The 22552-nt window shown below is 29.2% G+C and overlaps 2 protein-coding genes across 3 annotated transcripts; one reads left to right on the forward strand and one right to left on the reverse strand.

The window, feature by feature from the left end:
- The first annotated feature begins 11613 nt into the window (after positions 1-11613).
- Positions 11614-13297, forward strand: LOC102588171 (uncharacterized). 2 transcript variants are annotated; one of them, XM_006356369.2, is made up of 4 exons: positions 11614-11791; positions 12177-12282; positions 12803-12870; positions 13010-13297. In XM_006356369.2, exons 1-4 carry the CDS (start codon positions 11720-11722, stop codon positions 13061-13063), a joined length of 300 nt encoding a protein of 99 aa, XP_006356431.1. In that variant the 5' UTR covers positions 11614-11719; the 3' UTR covers positions 13064-13297. The 2 variants fall into 2 exon arrangements, with proteins under 2 accessions (XP_006356431.1, XP_006356430.1); XM_006356368.2 differs by having other exon boundaries at positions 12803-12883; positions 13010-13295.
- Positions 13298-14187: 890 nt separating this feature from the next.
- LOC102594693 (axial regulator YABBY 4-like) lies at positions 14188-21219 on the reverse strand. The gene is made up of 6 exons (XM_015312857.1): positions 21199-21219; positions 15839-15983; positions 15508-15556; positions 15313-15388; positions 14969-15034; positions 14188-14316 (listed from the first exon to the last, which is right to left on the reverse strand). The coding sequence occupies exons 1-6, from the start codon at positions 21217-21219 to the stop codon at positions 14260-14262; spliced, it is 414 nt and encodes a 137-aa protein (XP_015168343.1). The 3' UTR covers positions 14188-14259.
- Positions 21220-22552: the final 1333 nt, after the last annotated feature.

Consider the following 22552-nt stretch of genomic DNA (forward strand, 5'->3'; position numbering starts at 1 on the left):
GGGGTTGAGTGGGACCCACAAAACGAGATATTGAAGGATTGTAAAAGCAAAAATGGCTGGAATCACGCTCTCCTTTCTGGATTTTGCAGGACTTTTCTTCTCAAAAATTTTGATTTTTTTTCTTTATATGTATATAATATATTCTTTGGTTTTCCCACCAACATGATCCTTTCTAGATTCTCTTTTTAAAAAAATAAAAAATCACTAGTGAAGATGGGGTGTTTTGCTTTTTTACATTAATGCCCCTAAAGAAAAAGGGTTAATACTAGCATTTTTTTTTATCACTTACTAATTAAGTATTAGTAAATTCTTGTTTTATTTGGTTATGATGTCTTACTAACTACATTTTAACTTTCAATTGCTTGAATTTGCAATTTTAATTCCTTTACTAGGGAATGATTACAAATTTCATGAAATATTAATGGTTTTATCATTTAATTGTTCATTTGTTACGTTAAACTTATACTCCCTTCGTTTCACAAAGAGTGACCTGATTTGACTTGGCATGAAGTTTTAGAAAATAAAGAAGACTTTTGAATCTTGTGGTCCTAAATTAAAGTTATGTCAAATGTACAAAATTGTCCTTCAATCTTGTGGTTTTAAACATGCCACGTGGAAAGTTGAAATTAAAATGTTACCAAAAAATGAAAAAGGTCATTTTTTTTAAACGGAGGAAGTAATATTATTCTATATTTGAGGTGTACTTTTAAAATAGTTTAGAATGAACATATTTTTTTATATATCATATATTTAAATGAATTGAATGTTAAATATGTTGAGTATATTCAAATATATTTGACGGATCAAAAGTATAATTACCCAAAAAAAAGTGATTCAAATATTTTGATCTTTGGATCTTATGAGGTAAAGCTGATAGTTTAGCTCAAGTAATTACCATTTAGGCTTATGACGAGATAAAAAGAAGTTTTTCATACTTAAATGAAGAATATTCACACAAACTAAAAGTAGTAATTACCATTTAGGCTTATGACGAGATAAAAAGAAGTTTTTCATACTTAAATGAAGAATATTCACACAAACTAAAAGTATATGGCTAAGAAAAATTTAAATATGGTGTGCCTACAAATCACAAACAATTTATCATCCCAAACTTATATTTTAATTGTGATGTTTCTATATATAATATATAATCATTTAAAAAGATATATTTATTTATTTTTCAAACAATAAAAAGAAAAAAATCTTAAAAGCTATGCATTTCTCCATTAAAATTAATATAAAAGATATACTCACTTCATAGCATATCTTGAATTCTGATCAGATTATTAATATATCCTTTAATGATATTAAAGTGTACATAAATTGGCATGTTTACTTTCTCCTATTTATTTTATTTTAATTAAATAAAAGAAACTATTTTCTTAAGAGGGTATTTTGGTAATAGCATTGGCCGGTAGGCAAAGTGGGCGGTGTTTGTCCATTATGTGGGTCCCAGGTCTTTTGGCGGGTTAAATTTGGCGGGTAAGGTAACCATGCCACGTTGACTTCGTCTCTACATAAGTATTACTAAAAATAAGTATTTATTTTATTTATGTAATTTTAAAAAAATAGATATATTTTAATATTAATTTTACACTTAATATTAAGTACTCAACGTATTATTAGAAATTTTAAATTTATTATATTTTTAAAATAAAATAATATAATAAACTTGTAATTTTATTAATTATATATTTTTTAAGAGATATATTAAATCAAATACGAACAAGTAAAAATAAAATTCGGAGAATAAATATATAAACTATTCTTTTTAAAAGAAACAAAAAGACTATACATATGCAATTCTTACTTCGCAATAATTTTGAATTTTATGATTTTAAACTAAAAATATGTTCTTAAATTTTGTAGTTTTATACATATCATGTGCAAAATTGAAACTAAAAAACATCAAAGAAAAAGACAAAAAAAAAAAAATATTTAGAAACGGATAAAAAATATATTAAAACTAAACAATATTTCATATCTAACAATTTAGGGGTGGGCATAAATACCGAAAAACTGAACTGAACCGAAAAAATTCGATTCTTCGGTATCGGTTCTTCGGTGTTTCGATTCGGTGTCGGGTTTTTTTTCGGAACTTCGGTTCGGAGTTCGGTGTAAGGGTCCCGAAACTACGGTGCACCAAAGAACCGAAGTTTTATTAAATAAATTTAAAAGTATTAATTATATTACTTAATTTTTAACTTTACTTGGCCCATTTCAATTTTTATATTTAGATCCTAAACTTAAATAGCAAAAAATCTTAATAACAAAATAGTAAACCCTAAAGATCTAAAGTCTAAACTAAACAAAACTCAATTTAATTCAAGTTTGAGTAGCAACTTGGTGTTTCTACTTTCTAATTTATGATTTTATGATTTTATATATGTTGTTACTTTGAAGTGAGAACAACAAATTGATGTTCTTACCTTTTATTGTTAGATGGTTAGTTGTTACTTTGAAGTTTGAAGTGTGAAGTGAATAATAATTGTTACTTTATCATATTCTCTCTTTATTTTTATTGACACCGAAAAACCGATTTAAAAACACCGAACTAAACCGAACCAAAGTAGAAAAAACCGAACCGAACCAATCTAGTTTGGTTTGATATATGGTGCACACTTTTCTAAAACCGAATACCGAAGAACCGAACCGAAATTTGATTAAACTGAACCGAAGAATCGAACGCCCACCCCTATCTAACATAAAATTGTATGTAATCTAATCCCATAATTAGACTACATACAATTTTCTTAATGGAAAATTCATTAAAAATAAAAACGTACTGTCTCATATTCTTAATGAGAAATTTGTGTTGTGCATAAGTCCTATTGGACTTCTCCAATCCAATTCAAAATTGAATTTGAAGTCTTTATATATTCATATGAGGTTGTTTCGTGCAAGTTCTCCAAAAATATTTATAATATTGATTGTATTTTATGTAATTCCCCAAGCATTTATTCATATTCAATATCTTTACAACTATATTGTAACTTTGTAAGGTCATTGGTGCACAACATCATAATAGAATTTGTTAAATATCGACAGTTTATGATAATTCTAACTTATTAAGATAATAATCCAATAATTAAGTCGATTCAATGATCATATCCTTATACAATTTAATCAAGGACCTATCATATTAATCAAGAAATTAAAAATAACTATCAAAAAACAGATATCATATATTTATATTAAATAATATGTAGAAATTAAGAGTGAGAATATTTGAGAAAATTTTCTTGCACTTTCATTCATTTGATGCATGCATGGTATTTGTACAAATTTGAAAAGAAAGATTGCAAAAGTTCTATATTGATGTCTAATTATTTGTCCTACACTATAAAATCGAAATTTCAATATTGGAAGGTCAACATGCGCATTCACTTTTATGTATGTATTTTTTCTTATGATGAATTTATAAAACATGTTAGAAATATGCATAAGAACTGCAACAGTCCAAGTTCTCTGTATTGTAGGGTAGTTAGGATAGTTATTTACTGTTTAGCAGTTAATTAATTTATATCTTATCCTTAGTTTTTTAATCTTATCCTTAGGAGTTGGTTTACTTGTAAACTCTATAAATATCTGTTTTATAATGAAGTTAATAGTTTTGCTTTCATAAATTTTTTCTTTGTTGGTTTATCAAACTAATGTTCCTACTTGTTCAATAACAAAATAAAATAAAATTGTTATGTTTTTCCTTCTCTGAAAACTAACAATTGGTATCAGAGCATTTATTTCTTGAGGGATCTGTGGGTGTTTCATCAAAGTTACGATTGTAATCAAGAAGACGAGTTTATCAATCATGGAAGCAGAATCAAGTTTTTTCGTAATGGCACCACCTGTTTTTAATGGTGATAACTATCAGATTTGGGCGGTAAGAATGGAAACTTATCTAGATGCCATGGATATGTGGGAGGCAGTCGAAGAGGATTATGAAGTTCCTTCGTTTCCTAACAATCCTACTATATCCCAGATCAAAAACCATAAAGACAGGAAAACCAGAAAATCAAAGGCAAAGGCCTGTTTATTTTCAGCAATATCTTCTTCAATCTTCACTCGAATTATGTCTCTAAAGTCAGCAAAAGCCATCTGGGATTATCTCAAGGTAGAATACGAAGGGGATGAAATGATCAGAGGTATGCAAGTGCTAAATCTTATAAGAGATTTCGAGATACAGAAGATGAAAGAAACTGAAACCATTAAAGATTACTCTGAAAGGCTCTTGAACATAGCAAACAGGGTAAGATTGCTTGGTTCCGTGCTTAATGATTCACGTATTGTTGAAAAGATTCTGGTAACTGTGCCGGAAAGATTTGAAGCAACCATAAATACTTTGGAAAACACTAAGGATCTGTCCAAGATCACCTTCGCAGAGTTATTGAATGCTTTGCAGGCTCATGAACAACGAAGAGTCATGAGAGAAGAAGGAAATACCGAGGGAGCATTGTTTGCCAAGCCTCAAGATGGAGGCAAAAACAAAAAGAAGAAGAACAAGAAGAATGGTGAAGGCATTTCAGCAAGTACTACCAAAGGAAAAAGTGGACACTCAAAGAAAAGTTATCCTCTTTGTAAGCATAACAAGAAAGGTCATCCATCATATAAATGTTGGAGAAGGCCTGATGCTAGATGTAGTAAATGCAATCAACTTGGGCATGAAGTTGTCATTTGCAAGAACAATGGTCAGCAACAAGAAGCAGAGGCTCAAATTGTTGATGGTAAGGAGGAAGATCAACTCTTTGTTGCTACATGTTTTTCAAGTAGATCATCGAGCAAGTATTGGTTGATTGATAGTGGATGCACTAATCATATGACAAATGGCATGTCTCTCTTTAAGGAATTGAAGCCCACGACCATTACTAAAGTCAGACTAGGTAATGGCGACCATCTTCCTGTAAGAGGGAAAGGAACCATTGCTATTCCAAGTCATTCAGGTACAAAAACAATTTCTGATGTGCTTTATGTACCTGACATAGATCAAAACTTGCTTAATGTTGGTCAATTGATGGAAAAAGGCTACAAATTAAATTTTAAAGATAATCATTGCTTGATCAAGGATGCTTCAGATCAAGAAATGTTTAAAGTAAGAATGAGAGGCAAAAGTTTATCATTAGATCCATTTGAGGAGGAGCATGTTGTTTTTTCAGCAAAAGAAAGTGTTGCAGAAGTATGGCATAAGAGACTTTATATTGATATAGCAGCACCTCAAAGGACTCCTTCACTAAAAGGTAGTCTTTACTATATCATTTTTATAGATGATCTAACCCGCATGTGCTGGATTTATTTTCTCAAGCATAAGTCAAAGGTTGCTAATGTCTTCGGAAGTTCAAAGCAAAAGTAGAAAATGAAGCTAACTGTAAAATCCAGTCAGTAAGAACAGATAATGGAAGGGAATACACTTCTTACCAGTTCGACATGTTATGTGAGGAAGCAGGGATTCATCATCAACTTACTACACCCTATACTCTACAACAAAATGGAGTAAGCGAGAGAAGGAACAGATACATTATGGAAATGACCAGATGCATGTTGCACGAGAAGAACTTGCCAAAGAAATTTTGGGCAGAGGCAGCAAATACATCAGTTTTTCTTCAAAATAGGCTTCCCACAAAGGCAGTGAAAGACCGAACTCCATTTGAAGCTTGGTATGGATTTAAACCTTCGTTAAATTTTCTTAAAGTGTTTGGTTGTCTCTGTTTTTCCTACATTCCTCAGGTTAAAGAGATAAACTAGATAAAAAATCGGTCCCATGCATTTTTATTGGATATAGTTCAGTTTCAAAGGCATATAAGCTCTTCCAACCACAAACTGAAAATATAATCTTTAGTAGAGATGTATATTTCATAGAGAATGAAGAGTGGTGTTGGGAAGACTCAAAGAAATCTGTCCTTAACACTTCTGACAAAGCAGAAAAGTCTCGTACCAAGTTTTTTGAAAAGAAAATATCACTCTCACGGCAGGATGAAATGGTGGATCAACCAGTCAAAGGTACTCGACAACTCGCTGATATATATCATAGATGTAATGTATCAGTATGTGAACCTTTTAGGTACAATGAAGCCAAGAATGATGAAAAATGGGTGGCTGCAATGAAAGAAAAATTGTTTATGATTGAGAAAAACATGACTTGGGAGCTTGTTGATCAACCTGAAGACAAAAAGATAATTGGGTTGAAATGGGTCTTTAGAACCAAGCTAAATACAGATGGTTCAGTGAACAAGCATAAAGCAAGACTTGTAGTTAAGGGGTATGCTCAAATTTTTGATGTGGATTATTTTGATACATTTGCACTAGTAGCTAGGCTTGACACTATCATGTTACTTCTTGCTCTTGCTGCACAATTGGGTTGGAAAGCGTATCAGATGGATGTCAAATCAGCATTCCTTAATGGCTTTCTTCAGGAAGAAATTTATATTGAGCAACCTGAAGGCTTTGTGGACAAAGGAAATGAGGACAAAGTTTATAGGCTAAGAAAGACACTTTATGGACTTAAACAGGCACCAAGGGCCTGGTATGGTCGAATAGATAGCCATTTACTTGGCTTAGGCTTTGAAAAGAGTCTATCAGAATCTACTCTTTATGTTAAACATCATGGCATTGATATTCTTGTTGTGTCTATAAATGTGGATGATGTACTAGTTACAGGAAGCAATACAAGGCATATCGAGGATTTCAAGTAAGAAATGATGCAAGCCTTCGAGATGACTGATCTTGGTCTAATGTCTTATTTTCTTGGTATGGAAATCAAACAGGGACAGGATGAAGTTTTCATTTGCCAGAAGAAATATGCTAAGGAAATTCTCAATAAGTTCAACATGAAAGATTGCAAGGAGATGAGTACTCCTATGAACCAAAAAGAGAAACTAAGCAAGAATGATGAAGCAGAGAAAGTGGAGGAAACGTACTTTAGAGGCTTAGTCGGTTGTTTGATGTATCTCATTGCTACAAGACCCGATATTTTGTATGTTGTAAGCATTCTATCGAGGTTCATGCATTGTGCTAGTGAGGTGCATCTAAAAGCAGCAAAACGAGTTGTCAGATACATCAAAGGTACCATCAATTATGGTGTCAAGTTTCAGAAAAAATTAGATCTGAAACTACTTGGGTATTCTGATAGTGATTGGGCTGGATCCGCCGATGACATGAAGAGCACATCTGGATATTGTTTCAGTCTTGGCTCAGGAATGTTTTCGTGGTGCTCAAAGAAGCGGGACATTATGGCGCAATCCACTGCAGAGGCAGAATTTGTGGCCGCAACAGCAGCAGTGAATCAAACATTGTGATTGAGGAAAATTTTTGGTGATCTGCATATGAATCAGACAAAGGGAACAAAAATGTATTTGTGTACAACCAATCTGCGATAGCAATTTCTCATAATCCTGTATTTCATGGGAAAACAAAACACTTCAACATCAAGCTTTTCTTCTTGAGGGAAGTGCAAAATAATGGTGACGTGATTCTGCTCTATTGCAAAACTGAAGAGCAGCTGGCTGATATCTTCACCAAACCATTATCAGGCAATAAATTTCAACTTCTCAGGCAAAAACTTGGAGTTTGCAGCTCTTAAAGCAAGGAGGACTGTTAGAAATATGCATAAGAACTGCAACAGTCCAAGTTCTCTGTATTGTAGGGTAGTTATTTACTGTTTAGCAGTTAATTAATTTCTATCTTATCCTTAGTTAGTTTTTTAATCTTATCCTTAGGAGTTGGTTTACTTGTAAACTCTATAAATATCTGTTTTATAATGAAGTTAATAGTTTTGCCTTCATAAATTTTTTCTTTGTTGGTTTATCAAACTAATGTTCCTACTAGTTCAATAACAAAATAAAATCAGATTGTTATGTTTTTCCTTCTCTAAAAACTAACAAAACATATCAAATTAAGTTACATGACAATTATGTGCCCAATAATCTTTTATATCATGAATGATAACAAAAATAAAGGACATTCAGAAAATTCCATAAGTCACCCAGCATCCTCTTTATCTTCTTCTCTTAGAATTTTGATGCCTGCTTGTAGTTTTCTATTTATTTAAAAGCAATTTTCACTTGTAATCGACCCCCTTCTTGGTGGTTTAGTAGAAATGAAATGAACATGATCGACCTTAACCTACTTATCTTTAATCTTTTTTACAAAAATAAATAAATAATTTACTATTAATTAAAATAACGATATATTCGATAAACAATCTACATCATAGTAATGGACATTCATATAAACTATAATATTCATAACAAATATAAGATAGAAAAACGAAAAAAATACTATGTAAAAAAAAAAGAATCCCTAAATTTCCTTTAACTAGATTATTTTCGTTAAGTATGTCTAGAATTCAAACCGGTATATAAATTTGCCAAGATTTATGAAGAAAAGAAAAAGAGGAGAAAGGATAATTTAAATGAAAAAAAAGCTGAATAAGGATAGTGGAATTCTGAAAATGAGAACAAAAGATCTAAAGCATACATATCATAATAGAATATATATGGATATAGCAATCATTTTATTTATTTATTTTGTGGGGGTGGGTGGGGTGGGGTGGGGGGGGTTTCTTTTTTTCTTAGGTAGTAGTTAACAAGTTGAAGACTTTGAAGCAATGGTGCACCAACAAAGTGTCGTGATGGAGTAATAAATACTCTTTCATTTTTAATCAGAGGTCTCAAATTCGAATCGCCTTAGCTTTGCTAGGAAGCGTTTACTCTTAAATGTGTGACTTTTTGGGGCGAATCAATATTTGGTCGAGCTCCAATATGAATACCAGACACCAAATACAAAACCAAAAACAAAGAAGTAATGGTGTAAAAGATTTACACAATCAGCACATCTAACTTTATCCAAATTATAGGTACAATATTCTCTTTTACAAGTGAACAAGCAAGTCTTATTCAAAATGATATACAAGAAATATAATGACTCATCAATTTGGCAATCAAACAAACTTATGAAACTCAATTCTCTCACAACAAACTATATAATAAAAAAATCTCAAAACTAAATCCATGTACATACAATTTAGAAAACAAAAAACAAAACATTTTTTTTAATCTTTATCAAAATCAAGAGCTATCTTATACATTTTTTTGCACTTTTTTTTAATTATTATTAGAACACAAAAACAAGTTATCACAAGTAGTTACATCCTCTACACTACCAATACAATTACTTGGTCCACCAACAAGTGTAGTCTCATCAACAAAAGTCATATTAACATCACAATCATACTTTAATCCACCCAAATTAAATCCATTTCTTCCTACACCACCTCTATAATATATATCAAATCTCACCTTAAACATTTCCCATTCATGTAATTTTCTATCACTTGCAAGTGCTCTTGGTACATATAAATCTGTCTCTAATTTTGCAGGACTTGCCGATGCATTAACCAATGTTGTCTCTCCTATCGCTTGATAAAATTCGTTCGTTTGTAACGTCCACATGATTTTCTCATCGAAAATTACCCAAATCACACCCTTATCGTAAAAATATTCAATGTCACGTTTGTTTGTGATGTTGAACATGACATTACATCCTGCTACGAACGTTGAATTTATCGTGGATTGTAAATTGGAAATGGACATTGATTGTAAATGGACTCCATGCATACCGATGATTTGTGAGTTCGAGTAATTAACGGTTCTTGACATGCTAAAATCTATCATGGCAAAAAGGCCTACCATGAGAACAAAGACCATGGTACCAACAAACATGAGGGATCCAATTTTTTGCGATGAACTTAGGTGTTCGAATTCCGATGAATTATTTGGGTCTGCCCAATTAGCGTTATTTGTCTCTGCTGGGGTTGAAGTGTAGAACGACGTTGGTAATCTTTCATATGATGGATTTGAAGGAATCCTTGATGCTTCCATTTTTTTTAAATGAATAAATTCAAATTTGGTTCTCGAAAATAATTAATTAAAAGAACAATTTGGGATGAAGAAATATTGTTTTCTTAATTTCTTATTTTGATTCCTAGCTACAAGATGGAAAATAATCCAAAGGCTATTGTTGTTGCAACAATAAATTAAAGCTAATTAATGTGTTTGTTGTTGTTGCAACAACATTGATGAATATTATGAAGGAAAAAATAATTTGAGGAAATTAAGGGTGGCAGAGAGCTAATAATTGATTATGGAATTTGAAAATATAAACTTAATTACCACTAACTTACATGCAATGCCCGATAATTAAGGTCGTTAAACAAAAAATCCTTATAACCAGCAAATATGATAAAGTTTATTAGCGATAACCCTTTATATTTGTCAGTTTTATTTAGACAATCGAATTATGATATATTCTGATCGACCATCTTAATATATAATAAAGTATTCCTATTAGTAGTGGCGGATCTACCTTGTGCATAATGGGTGCTTAAGCACCCACTGCCTTTTGTGACAAACAGTAATATTTTATGTATAAAAAATTAGTATTTCATTGAAATGTATTAATTCAGCACCCATTTTAAGTAGTAATTTTTGAGCTAAAAATGTTGAGCACCATAATATATAATTTCTGGATTCGCCACTGCCTATTAGAGACTTAATTATTATTATTTTTAAAAGAAACTTTTACACGCATTCTCAAGCATAATTATTACATTGATAAGTTAACCACTTAAAATATGTCACATCTTTTCATTATATATATTAACAACCTTAATAAGCCGTAAAATCTGATGCATTTTCCAATTGATGCTTGTAAGGTGTACTTTAGTATAAAATTAAAAAAAATCGGAAGATGTGATTAGTTTATCTACGTGATAAACGATTGTGAACAAACATATAAATTTTTCTAAAATATGAGTCATAAATGTCTAGGTACAATTTATGATTATTTATGTTCAGATGCCCAAACATAAATATATTATTTAAAAAACAAATAAAATTTACTTGCAAATTACAGAATTGTCCATGTATTGAGTCTTTCTTTTTCCCATTAGTATTTGTTATTCTTTGAATGCACATTAAGTAAATTCAGTCATATTATTAAGATTAAATCTCATATTTTATTTAAGAAAGCTTATTTGAATATATAATTTGGATGAGCTGACTATATAAACATGAAATAATATTTATATTGACGCTATAGCGTGGCGTAGTCACATGTAGCGAAGAGTAGCCAGTTATTTAGTCAAACATCCTTTGTTAAATAATTATAGTATTATATATATAGAAAGTTATACGAAATATATAAATTAAAATATCTTGAACATGCTTAATGAAATTTCTGATTTCACCATCGACATAACTTATAGTACTAAATTCACATATGCAATTATTTAGGTGATGAGGATGCGGGGACCGTTGCAAAGATAAATTGATGGGTCCAAAAGAAGCAGAAAATATGTATTAACATGAATTGAATTTAAGTGGCAATAGCCTAAGCCACGAACATGTTGTTATAATCAAAACTTCATCTTTCAAATTTTTTTTTTTTTTTTTTAGAATTCATTTTCTCTTATCTATTAAAAGATGAGATTTGATGTGTTGTTTGGATTTCATATGCTATTTTGGCCCTTCACTTAGATACCTTGTGGATAACAATATAATACACTCTCTTATATATAGTCCCCTCTAAATATCTTTCTATTTATGCACTTTTTTCCTACTTGTTTACAATATTATTGTTTTTATTATTTCTCTATTTTTCTCTTCTTCTTGACTAAAATAAAATATTCTACTCATTTGTTTTGTCCATTTCCTTCAAAAGTTACTAAAATATGTATCATCAAAACCAGGAGTACTACCATTTTCCTTGTTTGTGTTGCAACCCTCATACTTACATTAGAATGGTATGCCTTTCTCATATATATATATATATTCTCTCTTTTTTTATTTCGAAGATAGAGACGGATTTAAAATTTTAATTTGATAAGTTCATATTTTAAAGATTTTTTTTTTAGTATTAACGAGTTATTTTGTTCATGTATGTCCTCACTACTTTTCCTTGTTTGTGTTGCAACCCTCATATTTACATTTGAATGCTATGTTCATTTCGAAAGCAGAGACGAATTCAGATTTTTAGTTTGATAGGCTCATATTTCTTAGATTATATTTTAGAATTAACGAGTTATTTTGTCCGTGTACATGATCCACACTACTTTTTAATTATGATAATCAATATACGCTTTTGCATGATTTTTCTAATCTTAGCTTATAATTATATTATTATGGCAGGTACAAAATATGATAGAGAGGTGTTTAGTGCTTGGGATGGATAGAGATGAATGCATTAAGACATTAGCTATACATGCCAGAATCCGCCCACTCGTAACACTAACAGGTCATTATATATCACTTATCGTTTGATTGGGAACAAGTTATCTTAGGGTTAATTATTTCGAGATAAGTTATTTTCACCTTGTATATGTGATAATTTATCCCATCACGAAGGTATAAATGGTGAGATAAATAATTTCAGGATTGTCTAATACCTCTAACCAAACACAAGACAAAATTTTCCTACATTTTATCTCTAAAATTATTATACTTTATACCTCACACATCACAATAAAACATTATTGTAGTTAGTACGACAGTACCATTATGGACAAATACTATATTGTTGAAAGAGAATAATATAATTAGGCAGAGTTAATAGTCCGTATGTGAGTTCGACTGAATCCAATAGATTTTGCTCATACAATATATTTGTGTTAATAAATTCATTAAATATGTAAAATTAAGAACCTAAAAAGTTGAAATCCTATCTTCGTCTCTGAATAAAACATATTTATTTCTTTCGATTTTTTTATTTTTTTATTGTTGGATTATGACCCATATATATACTTTGATGTTTGCAGTGTGGAGAGAGCTTATAAAGGAGAACAAGGACTTCTTTCAAGCTTATTTCACCAATATATCAACACAAGTACCCTCCTTAAGTAATTAATTTATATTTATGAGTTGTTTAATTAACACTAAATAATGACTTATTTTTACATTAACTAACGATGAAATACTTAACTATATAGTATTAATTAATTATGTTAACATTTTTAATTTGTTAGGCTTTCAAAGAGAACCAAGATTTGGGAGAAGGAAACAATATTGGCAGTAATTGAAGAATGAAGAACAAGATTTCTAGCCAGGATGTAATATATTTAGCGTTTTCAATCATAATCTTTTTTATTTACTAGATTCTGAATATATAATATATAATATATAATATATAATATATAATATAAATCAAACAAATCTTTGTGTGTTATGGAGCCTGAAAATCGAACTTTAAGGAATGTATGTGAGTTTAGGACTCATTAAAAGAAGGGATAATACATGACCAATCCAATTTTATTTAGACACTCGAATTAAGTGTGACATTAATTGAACACTTTAATTTTTAATAAAGTTTTTCATTAGACATTTTCAATTTAAATTTATGATTTTTTTGTATATAATATTCTTGGACACCTATTAATTAGTACTTAGGTAGTTGAGTTAACAACATAAAGTATTTGTCTTAATAATTTGTAAACCCGGAAATTTTCCAGTTAATGTTGATACATATTATTAAAGAAATTGACATATTTTATTTGATTAACTTAACTATCTAATATACGAGTAAAAGAAAACACATACAAATTTTTTCTTCAAAATTTGAATTGAACATGTCTGATTGAATCTCTTAATTAGGGTAGTTGAGATGCTCATCTGAAATATGATTAGTTCGAATGTTTAAATAAAATATTTCGACTAATTTAAGAGGCTAATTATGTATTAAGATTTACCGGGGTCGAGGCACGTGCTTACTTTTTGCACGTTTATAATTGTGACATGACTGATCATTAATCGCAAATGTATATATTATTATACGCAAAAGAGAATTAATTAGAAATGCCTCTAATTTATTTGATTTTGCTTGTATATATTTGGACATTTTTAATTATTTAGGAATATATTTAAATATTTTCAATTGTTTATGGGTATACTTTAAAGTGTTGCATTTAAGCTAATCTAAACAATTAAAAAGATTCATCACATAGCATTTGATTAATTCACACACCATATATATAATGCATCAAATACATAAATTATTATTATATCTTATATTATATATATGTGACTACTTTCAAACTTCCAAAAGTTGCAAACAGAAACTTCAATAACCATATAAATTGACAATAGCATCTTTAACACAAATAGAAATTGAAACCAACAGTACTACTACTAGCTACACAATACATAATTCAATTTTTCGATTTCGGAATGATTGAGATCACTTCACTCATGAGACGAAGTCATACTTGAAGCATTTCTTTCAAGGAATTAAACCATTGCTATCTCTTGGGACCATAGAGTTTCTTGCAGCAGAAACCTATATATAAAAGGTTTAATTTTAACAGATATGAATGAATAAATTGATACCAATTAAGGGAAATATTATTAATACTTTGATATGTATGGTGGTTGGGGCAGCTATTCAATCCAATCAAAATCATTGTCATAAATACCATTATGTTTATCAAGAAATGATCTTTTTAGCATAGAACATGTCGTAACTTCGTAATTATATACGTTGACAGTGTAAAGATTAACTATTATTTGTTAAATAACATGATATAATATAAGATCCCAACCGAGTAAATGAGTGCATGTCATGTTTTTTGGTGCTAATAATCACTACTACTAGAAAATAAAGAATTAACAACGACGGACATGCATATTTCGTAGCTAAACAATAAATATTTCATGTTAATATCATAATTAAGCGACATGTTATAATAATAAAAAATTGGCTACAAACTTTTTAGCGATAGATTAACTAAGAGTTATCGAAAAATTCCGCAGTTGATTTGATATGTTCAAAAGTTCGAATTTCTATTAGCCATTTTTTGTTTTGTTTTAACTTTAGGATTAGCTTATTATATGAATGTACTTTTGTTGGTCCATTTATGGATTATCACATAGGTTTCTTCAATCATTATGCAAAAATTTTAATTGCCAATTTCATTTAGCTAGGGATGTACCTTTGCCATTTTCCTGTCTCCAACACTACAGCCTCCTCTATGTTGACTTGGTGGAAAGTGGGCCCACTGAAATCAAAATCAATTAATTATTTAAAAATTAGATTTCCATCTAGGTTAATGAAAATAAGATCTTGGGTGGAAATTATTCACTCAGTTTTAAAATAATTGGTGTTTTTATTTTTTTGATTTGATGGTGTTTCATATAATCAACAACTTATTAATGACGTTCTTCCAATTTTACCCTGATTTAACTTAAGAAAATTTTATATAACGAAAAAACGATTTAACAACTATATCTTTTTCAAGATATTTATTAAGGGTAAATTAATAAAAATATATCTTACATTTTTTGCTGCGGTACTGAAAGCTTGCTTGTGAGTCATGTTGGGATATAGAGTCTTCAGCCTCTTGATCTCTTCTCTGTTTAAAAAAATAAAATATTGGCAAATAATTTTAATATAAAATAATATAATTATTAGTCTATAATATTTATGAGTTTAAAATAATTAATTAGGATAATTATTAAACTGAAAATGTACTTGATAAAGCAATTATAAGCCGATGGAGCTCTTTGTCTCTTCTCTGGAGCTGAAAAAAAAAGTAGTATGATTAATTAGATATATATATATATATATATATATGTCGTTATAATTATTAGGAGTAACATACTTAATAAATAAATAATTAAGAAAAAGGAAGATCGAGTGGGATCAAAGAAATTAAACTAGCAGGTTGACCTGACCACTAAATAGATACAAATTCTGACATCACCATAGAGAACTTTGATTCTTATTCGCTCTTTGTTGGCGGAACAACATACCACAAAATTAAAAAAAAATAGGAAGGATGGAGCGAAGAATGAAATTTTACGTTTATTAACGACTTGATTAAGAGGAAGAACATTATTCTCCAATTGATCTTCTTCATCTGATGAGGTCATAATTTGGCTTTCTGACTTTGCATTCTTCTTATTAGCATCATCAATTTCCTCCTTGTCAACTGGCGGCTTTGGCTGCTAAAATCGGAGCAAAAAAGACGAATTTAACTTATATACACGGATAGTATACATAAATATTTTAATTTTAACATGTTGTAATAGGTAATCTATCTTATTTTTCTTTCAGATGAGACAATCGTATATAGTTATCTTTTAAGTGACTTAATAATATAAAAATAATTTACACTGTCAGTGTATAGAAGTTAACCTTATGAGTTTGGTTGAAGGAAGCAAAGAGATGAAGAGAAGGTTTAATCAAGTTGAGAGAGAGGAGAGTAGTGCAATGCCCACATCTCACTGTTACTATTTTGTTGCACAAGCTGCTGCATGGCACACTAACCTGAATATATATTTTTTAAATTAAAATATGTAGAGATGATATTAAGAAGTAATTTCATGAGTTTAGTAGTAACTAAAATTAATAAATAAAGAAACAAAGTTGAATTTTACAAGTAATATTGTAGTACAATATCCACATTGCACATAGCAAATTGTGTCTTGGAGTTCAAACAAATGGTTGTTCAATGTTGACATCTTTTCTTCTCAATCTCTTGCTTGGTTTTTACTATATTTTATAAGGTGGAGTGTGAGAGGAATCTAGAATGGAATTGAGTTATTTATATATAGAGAAACCAGTAATATGTTGGAAAATAATTTACTTGAGACGAGGGTCTATAGGAAACAGTCAACGTACACACACTTGCTAAGATACAAAGAATATTACTTGTAGTATGTCACACGTACCTTTAGTTTAATGTCACTAGAATAAAAAAATATTTTTACTAAGATTTGATTTTAGGCCACAAATTTTATTGATACGTTTTTACAGTGGGGTATATATATACTTATAACCAACCTAAAAACATTATCATTCATGTATATGACTTAATTTTTATTACTGCAAGTATTGAAGAGAGAGTTGTTATTAATCTGAAAACAACATTTCAATATAATATATATATAGAGAGAGAGAGAGAGCTGTGTGTTTGACTATGTTTTTCCCCTTCTCATGTATCCACAACACACATTGATTGTTGATTTAAATGATTCAAATTAGTAAGTTTTAGTAATTTTTTCAGGTTTCCCATGGGGCTGATGGGCTGGCTAGACTGGGCTCATGCTTGTTTTGTTTAAACAGTAACTTTCATCTCATTTAAAAGTCCCTTTCCAATCTCTTTCACATATATCAAAGTATAGGAAATGAGGTATATGATGAGGATTTGTCTTTCTTGAAACAAAGCAAAGTATACTATAATTGACTACAAGAAAAAATGCAAGTCTCTATCTAGTTAATTTCTATGTATTAATGTTAGTGTAGCACATGTTATCACAAAGAAATGAATTTTGGGTTTAACTTAACCCCAAAAACTAGTTATTATCCTTTTTTTGCTGAATCAGATCTCTCGAATGAAGTTTTTCCCAAGCTAAATTATACATGAGGCCAAGGATACATTTGAATTATATAGTTTCTTAATACAGTAACACTAAGGGGACGTTTGGTATAAAGATCAATAATGCAGGGATTAGTAATGTAGCGATTGGTAATGCATGGATTAGTAAATGCAGGGATTATTTTTATCAAGTGTTTGGTTCATTGTTTCTTACCTAGTTTTGTGTGTGGTTTAAAACTCTACAAAAAAATTCTTTCCAATTATACCCTTGAGTTATTATTGGATTTTCTATTTCATGTAATTGGGTCAAGGTAGATAATTGACGGACAATATTACTTTTTTATAGCATTTTAACTAGCTGGAGAATAAAAATGTTATTGTCATGTTCACTATTTTCTCACTTAAATTATTTGAGAGTAAATAATTGTCATCTTAATAAATTGGAGTTAATATCTCAAAAGGTCACACAACTATAATAATTTATAGAGAAAATTTATTGAACTTTGTTTTGTATCAATAAATTTTAAAAAAAACTCTTTATCATAAAATTAAATTAAATAAATAAATAAATATAGCAAAATAAATTAAACTATTTTTATACTCGAGATGTTTATATATATATATTTATGCTCTTGTTTTAGACTACTTGTGTAATGTTCAATGGACTTCCGCTAAGAGGCAATATTTGACTTATGAATTGTTCTTAAATTCATACATCAGCATTAGCATATTAGTCGGATTATAATATTTTATATTAATAATAAATAGATTAAATAACTCATATTTTAGAAACAAAAATTATATCTAAATAATAAAATTTGTAAGCTAATTTATTTAAATAAATTTATTAGTATAAATATAAAACATAAAATCAAGAAAATAAACAAAATGATTAAAAGGATTTGAGGGGGTATTTTTGTGTTTACATAGATTAGTCCCATGGTATTAGAACTAATACCACCAAATGGAAGGTATTAGTTATACACCCTATAATTCCATGTAGGATGCATAACTAATCCATGGATTGATTATACATAGACCCCAAAATTTTCTATCAAACATAGTACTAAATAATACCACACATAATACTTGGACTATTTCTTCTAGTACTCCCTACCAAACGACCCCTAAGTGGTTTGTTCTGATTGAAAGATAAGAAACAAGTGTGAAAGAGACAAGAATTTCTAAGAAGAAAAACACAAGTTTGTTGACTTTCGTAATATATACTCACCGTGTTCCTAATTATTTGTCCACTTTTGAATTGATGCACCTATTATTAAGAAAACAATTATTGACATAGTGAGTTTACCATTTTACCCCTATTAATTATGAAGTAGATGCATTAAAAACTTACGATTTTCAACAAGTTCTACCTTTTTCAAAGTAATTAATTGAAGGTATAATAGGTAAAAAAAAAAGTTGTCTTTTCTTGATTTGTCAAAATGGACAAGTAATCAAGGACAATTAAAAAAAAAAGTGAACAAATAATTAGGAACAGAGGGAGTAGTTAGGATGGAAGAAAACACTTTGGCTTCAACTTTGACCTCATTCAATGTTTTTCTCACTATAATACTCCAACCCCAATATTTTAGAATATTTTTATAAATGATAGTTTATGTATAAATTAAAGAACATAAGTGAGCACTTGATTTCTTATAGATTCTAGATGAGAAGATTGATGAGAAATCGAGGAATATAATGTTTGAAAAATTATGTTGTTTAAAATAAGCTTTTTAAGGGGAAAAAAGTCCACAAATGATGTGTTTGATTCAATTTTTCAATATTGTGGCACAAATGACATATATACTTAATTTATGGTATGCATCTTTTTGCTAGCAAAGTATTCGTTTGACACGAGGGATAAATGATAACTAATTCTGAAATTAATTATATAATGAATTTATTTTATATATATTTGATTAGAATAAATTATAAAATTTTATTTAAAAATTAATTATCCAGGAATTATAATATTATTTTTATCACACAATGAAAGTGAAATAACTTATTCCTCGACCAAACAAGCCAAACTGAATCACATGATTTGAATCCCTAATAGTCACATCAAGGCTAAAACAAGAAAAAGAAGACAAGTTATCCACATTAACCAATCATGCTTTTATATCTCTAACCAAACACATTCACCACCATAAAATATTGTTATACTAGTACAGTTTTGGAATATAGTATTACTTGGATTATTCCACAATAGTTATAAAATAGAAACTATATTTCAAAAAGAATAATGGGCCAAATTACAAGGGACATGAAGTATATTCGATATTTTTATGTGTATTTCATTGTCCACATTGTTAGATTTTGATTTCTTCCTTCATCCATTTTTTTTTTTAATCCATTGATCGATTTCCTATAGCTAGAGCATTGTGAGGGAAAATTGGTGCCCCTTAAGTATATTTTTTCAATTAATTATTTCTTTGTTTATCTTTAATACTTTCGATGTGTCAAAAATGTGTTTATGTTGCTATCTTTTATAAGATTTTAAACAATCTTCATCTCATGAATTAGTTTTAGAGTTTATATTATGTCTAAATTTCAATTTCTTCTCATGATATATATGTTAATATAGTCGAACCATCATTTTTGTTCTTAATATCCAACATAATCCTGAGCGTAGAGATTGCCATAATGTCTCATATGAATTGAATTATATATTTCTTTATATAATCCTAGACTATACACGATACTAATTATATCTTATAAATTTACTTTAATAAGATTGAGTATGCTCAACATACACTAGAATTGACTAGTGATGGTTTTGAGGTTAGTGAAAACATTAGTCATGATCTTGATACGGAATTAGAACGGGTAACTAGGATAAATGAACTAGAATAAGAATTTGTATGAAACACTTCTCAAGTCATTTTAAACTTAATTTAAGTATTTTTTTGTTTTGCCAAAGACTTCTTAACTTATTTTAAGTTATTGTTTATATTTGTCAAACACTTCCAGAAGTAAAAATCTGACTAAAAGTAGATTTGATCTACTTTTAAGCCGATCAAAACACCCTCTGAATCACATGATTTGAATACCTATAGTCACATCAAGGGGACTAAAACAAGAAAAAGAATACAAGAAAACAAGAAAAAGAAGACAAGTTATCCTCATTAACCAATCATGCATTTACCTCTTTAACCAAACACACTCACCACCATAAAAATATTATACTAGTACAATTTTGGACTATAGTATTACAAGTATTATGCCACAATAGTTATAAAATGGAAACTACATTTCAAAAAGAATAATGAGCCAAAATACAAGGAGCATATAGAATTATACTTTTATATGTATTACATTGTTCACAACGATGGAGCTACTATAATTTTTATTAAGAAATGTCAAAATATAAAGAAGTACTAAATTCACTAAGAAGTTAAGGGGTATCAGTATACATGTAATAAAAAAAATAAAAAAAATATATCTTTACCTAACTACACAATATAATTTTTCAACGAAAGAATAATCGATTGACACCCTCAAGTACACGTGGCTCTGCCACTGATTGTCCACATTGTTAGATATTGATTTCTTCATGCATTTTTTTTAATCCATAGATAAGTTTTCCGGTAGATAGACTACTAGAGAGGAAATTGGTGTCGCTTAAAGTATACCCTACCGATGAATTGTTCCTTTATTTGGTTTTACTATCCAATACCTTCAATGTGTTATTGTCTTCTAATAAGATTTTAAACAATCTTCATCGTATGAATTAGTTAGTTCGAGAGTTTAATTAGGTTCGAATTTCAATTTCTTCACATGATATATATATATTAATACTTAATAGAGTTGGACCATCCGTTTTATTCTAAATACCAAACCTTGAACATAGCAATTGTCATAACGTCTCACATGAATTGAATTATTGCTTCATAGAGTATGCTCAATATATATTTCTTAATATTGTCAAATCGAACTTCAGCTTCAATTATAAAATAAAGCTTACATAATTATTCATAAACTACTTGAAGTTAATACAAAATAATTTTTTAAATAGCTATTGGCCCACAAAAGCTGGACCATGACTAGTCCAATGTGAATATAATGTACTAATGTAGTAAGGACCACCTAACACTTGCCACATAATCATTAGAAGTTGAGAGAGAAAATGACAAAAATGGTCCTTATCTTTGGTAATAAATTTAAAATGGCCCCTTTAAATATCATCTGAGTTATTTTAGTCCTTTTAAGTTTTTATAAATGAGCACTTTTGATTTGACTATGTAATTACCTTGTGCAATCAAACATTACATTTGTAATTATATTTAACATCGATATATCAATTATTTATGGGAAAATTGTATATAATAGCAAACTATTAATTCAAATTAAATGTTATAAATACACTTTGATTTAATTGTACCATATAGCAAACTATTGCTATTTTCGCCACTCTCAGAAAATTATATATACAAATACAAATACATATATTTTCGTCCTATACACTTATAATTATACAATACAAATATTTTTCTGCCCAGTTTTTTTTTGCCTTTCTCTCTTTCTCACTTTATACATACACAAATTATACAATTGATCTTTTGTATACTAACTGCTTTCTTTGTATATGTATAACGAATTATACAACTGCTTTTTTTGTATATGTATAGCAAATTATACATATATATGTTTTCTATGGAGCGCAATTATGCAAACTTTGCTATAACATACAAATATGAATTTTGTGTTTGTTATATGTGAAAGTTGCTCATCATTTATCATAACGACATTTCATTATAACTGAATGATTTTCTCCAGAGCCAATTTTTTATATGTCATTTGATGAATGGGTGTCAATGGTTGTTGTAAGAAAAATAAAAATAAGGGAAAAGGGCCTGATATACCCCTCAACTTTGCTATTTGGAGCTGATATGCCCCTCGTTATGAAAGTGGCTCATATATACCCTTACCGTTATACAAACGGCTCACATATACCCCTACCGTTACAAAATGAGCTCACATATACCCTTCATTTAACTGAAGTGAAAAAATAGTTTTAAAGTTATATTTTTGACTTTTGATTTAAAAAAAAAATTATTTAGGGGTATATATGATTTTTCTAGCAAATTTCAAGGTATATTTTAATTTTTTTCGGATATAATTATTTTTTTGACTTTTTGATTATCATTATTTGAGTTTCTTATTCTTATTTTATTTTTTTCTTTCATTCCTTAG

The sequence above is a fragment of the Solanum tuberosum genome, unplaced genomic scaffold (assembly GCF_000226075.1).
Source record: "Solanum tuberosum cultivar DM 1-3 516 R44 unplaced genomic scaffold, SolTub_3.0 scf00216, whole genome shotgun sequence".
Classification (NCBI taxonomy): domain Eukaryota; kingdom Viridiplantae; phylum Streptophyta; class Magnoliopsida; order Solanales; family Solanaceae; genus Solanum; species Solanum tuberosum.

What these genes read in the sequence shown, in the direction of transcription:
- LOC102588171 (XM_006356368.2), top strand. Translation starts at nt 11,720, where the DNA reads ATGTATCATCAAAACCAGGAGTACTACCATTTTCCTTGTTTGTGTTGC. An exon ending in CCCACTCGTAACACTAACAG is followed by an intron (nt 12,283 to 12,802) that starts GTCATTATATAT and finishes TGATGTTTGCAG; the next exon opens with TGTGGAGAGAGCTTATAAAG. An exon ending in AACACAAGTACCCTCCTTAA is followed by an intron (nt 12,884 to 13,009) that starts GTAATTAATTTA and finishes TTAATTTGTTAG; the next exon opens with GCTTTCAAAGAGAACCAAGA.
- LOC102594693 (XM_015312857.1), bottom strand. Translation starts at nt 21,219, where the DNA reads ATGACAATTGCTATGTTCAAG. An exon ending in TAATCAAGTCGTTAATAAAC is followed by an intron (nt 15,557 to 15,838) that starts GTAAAATTTCAT and finishes TTTTTTTTTCAG; the next exon opens with CTCCAGAGAAGAGACAAAGA. An exon ending in GCTTATAATTGCTTTATCAA is followed by an intron (nt 15,389 to 15,507) that starts GTACATTTTCAG and finishes TTTTTTAAACAG; the next exon opens with AGAAGAGATCAAGAGGCTGA.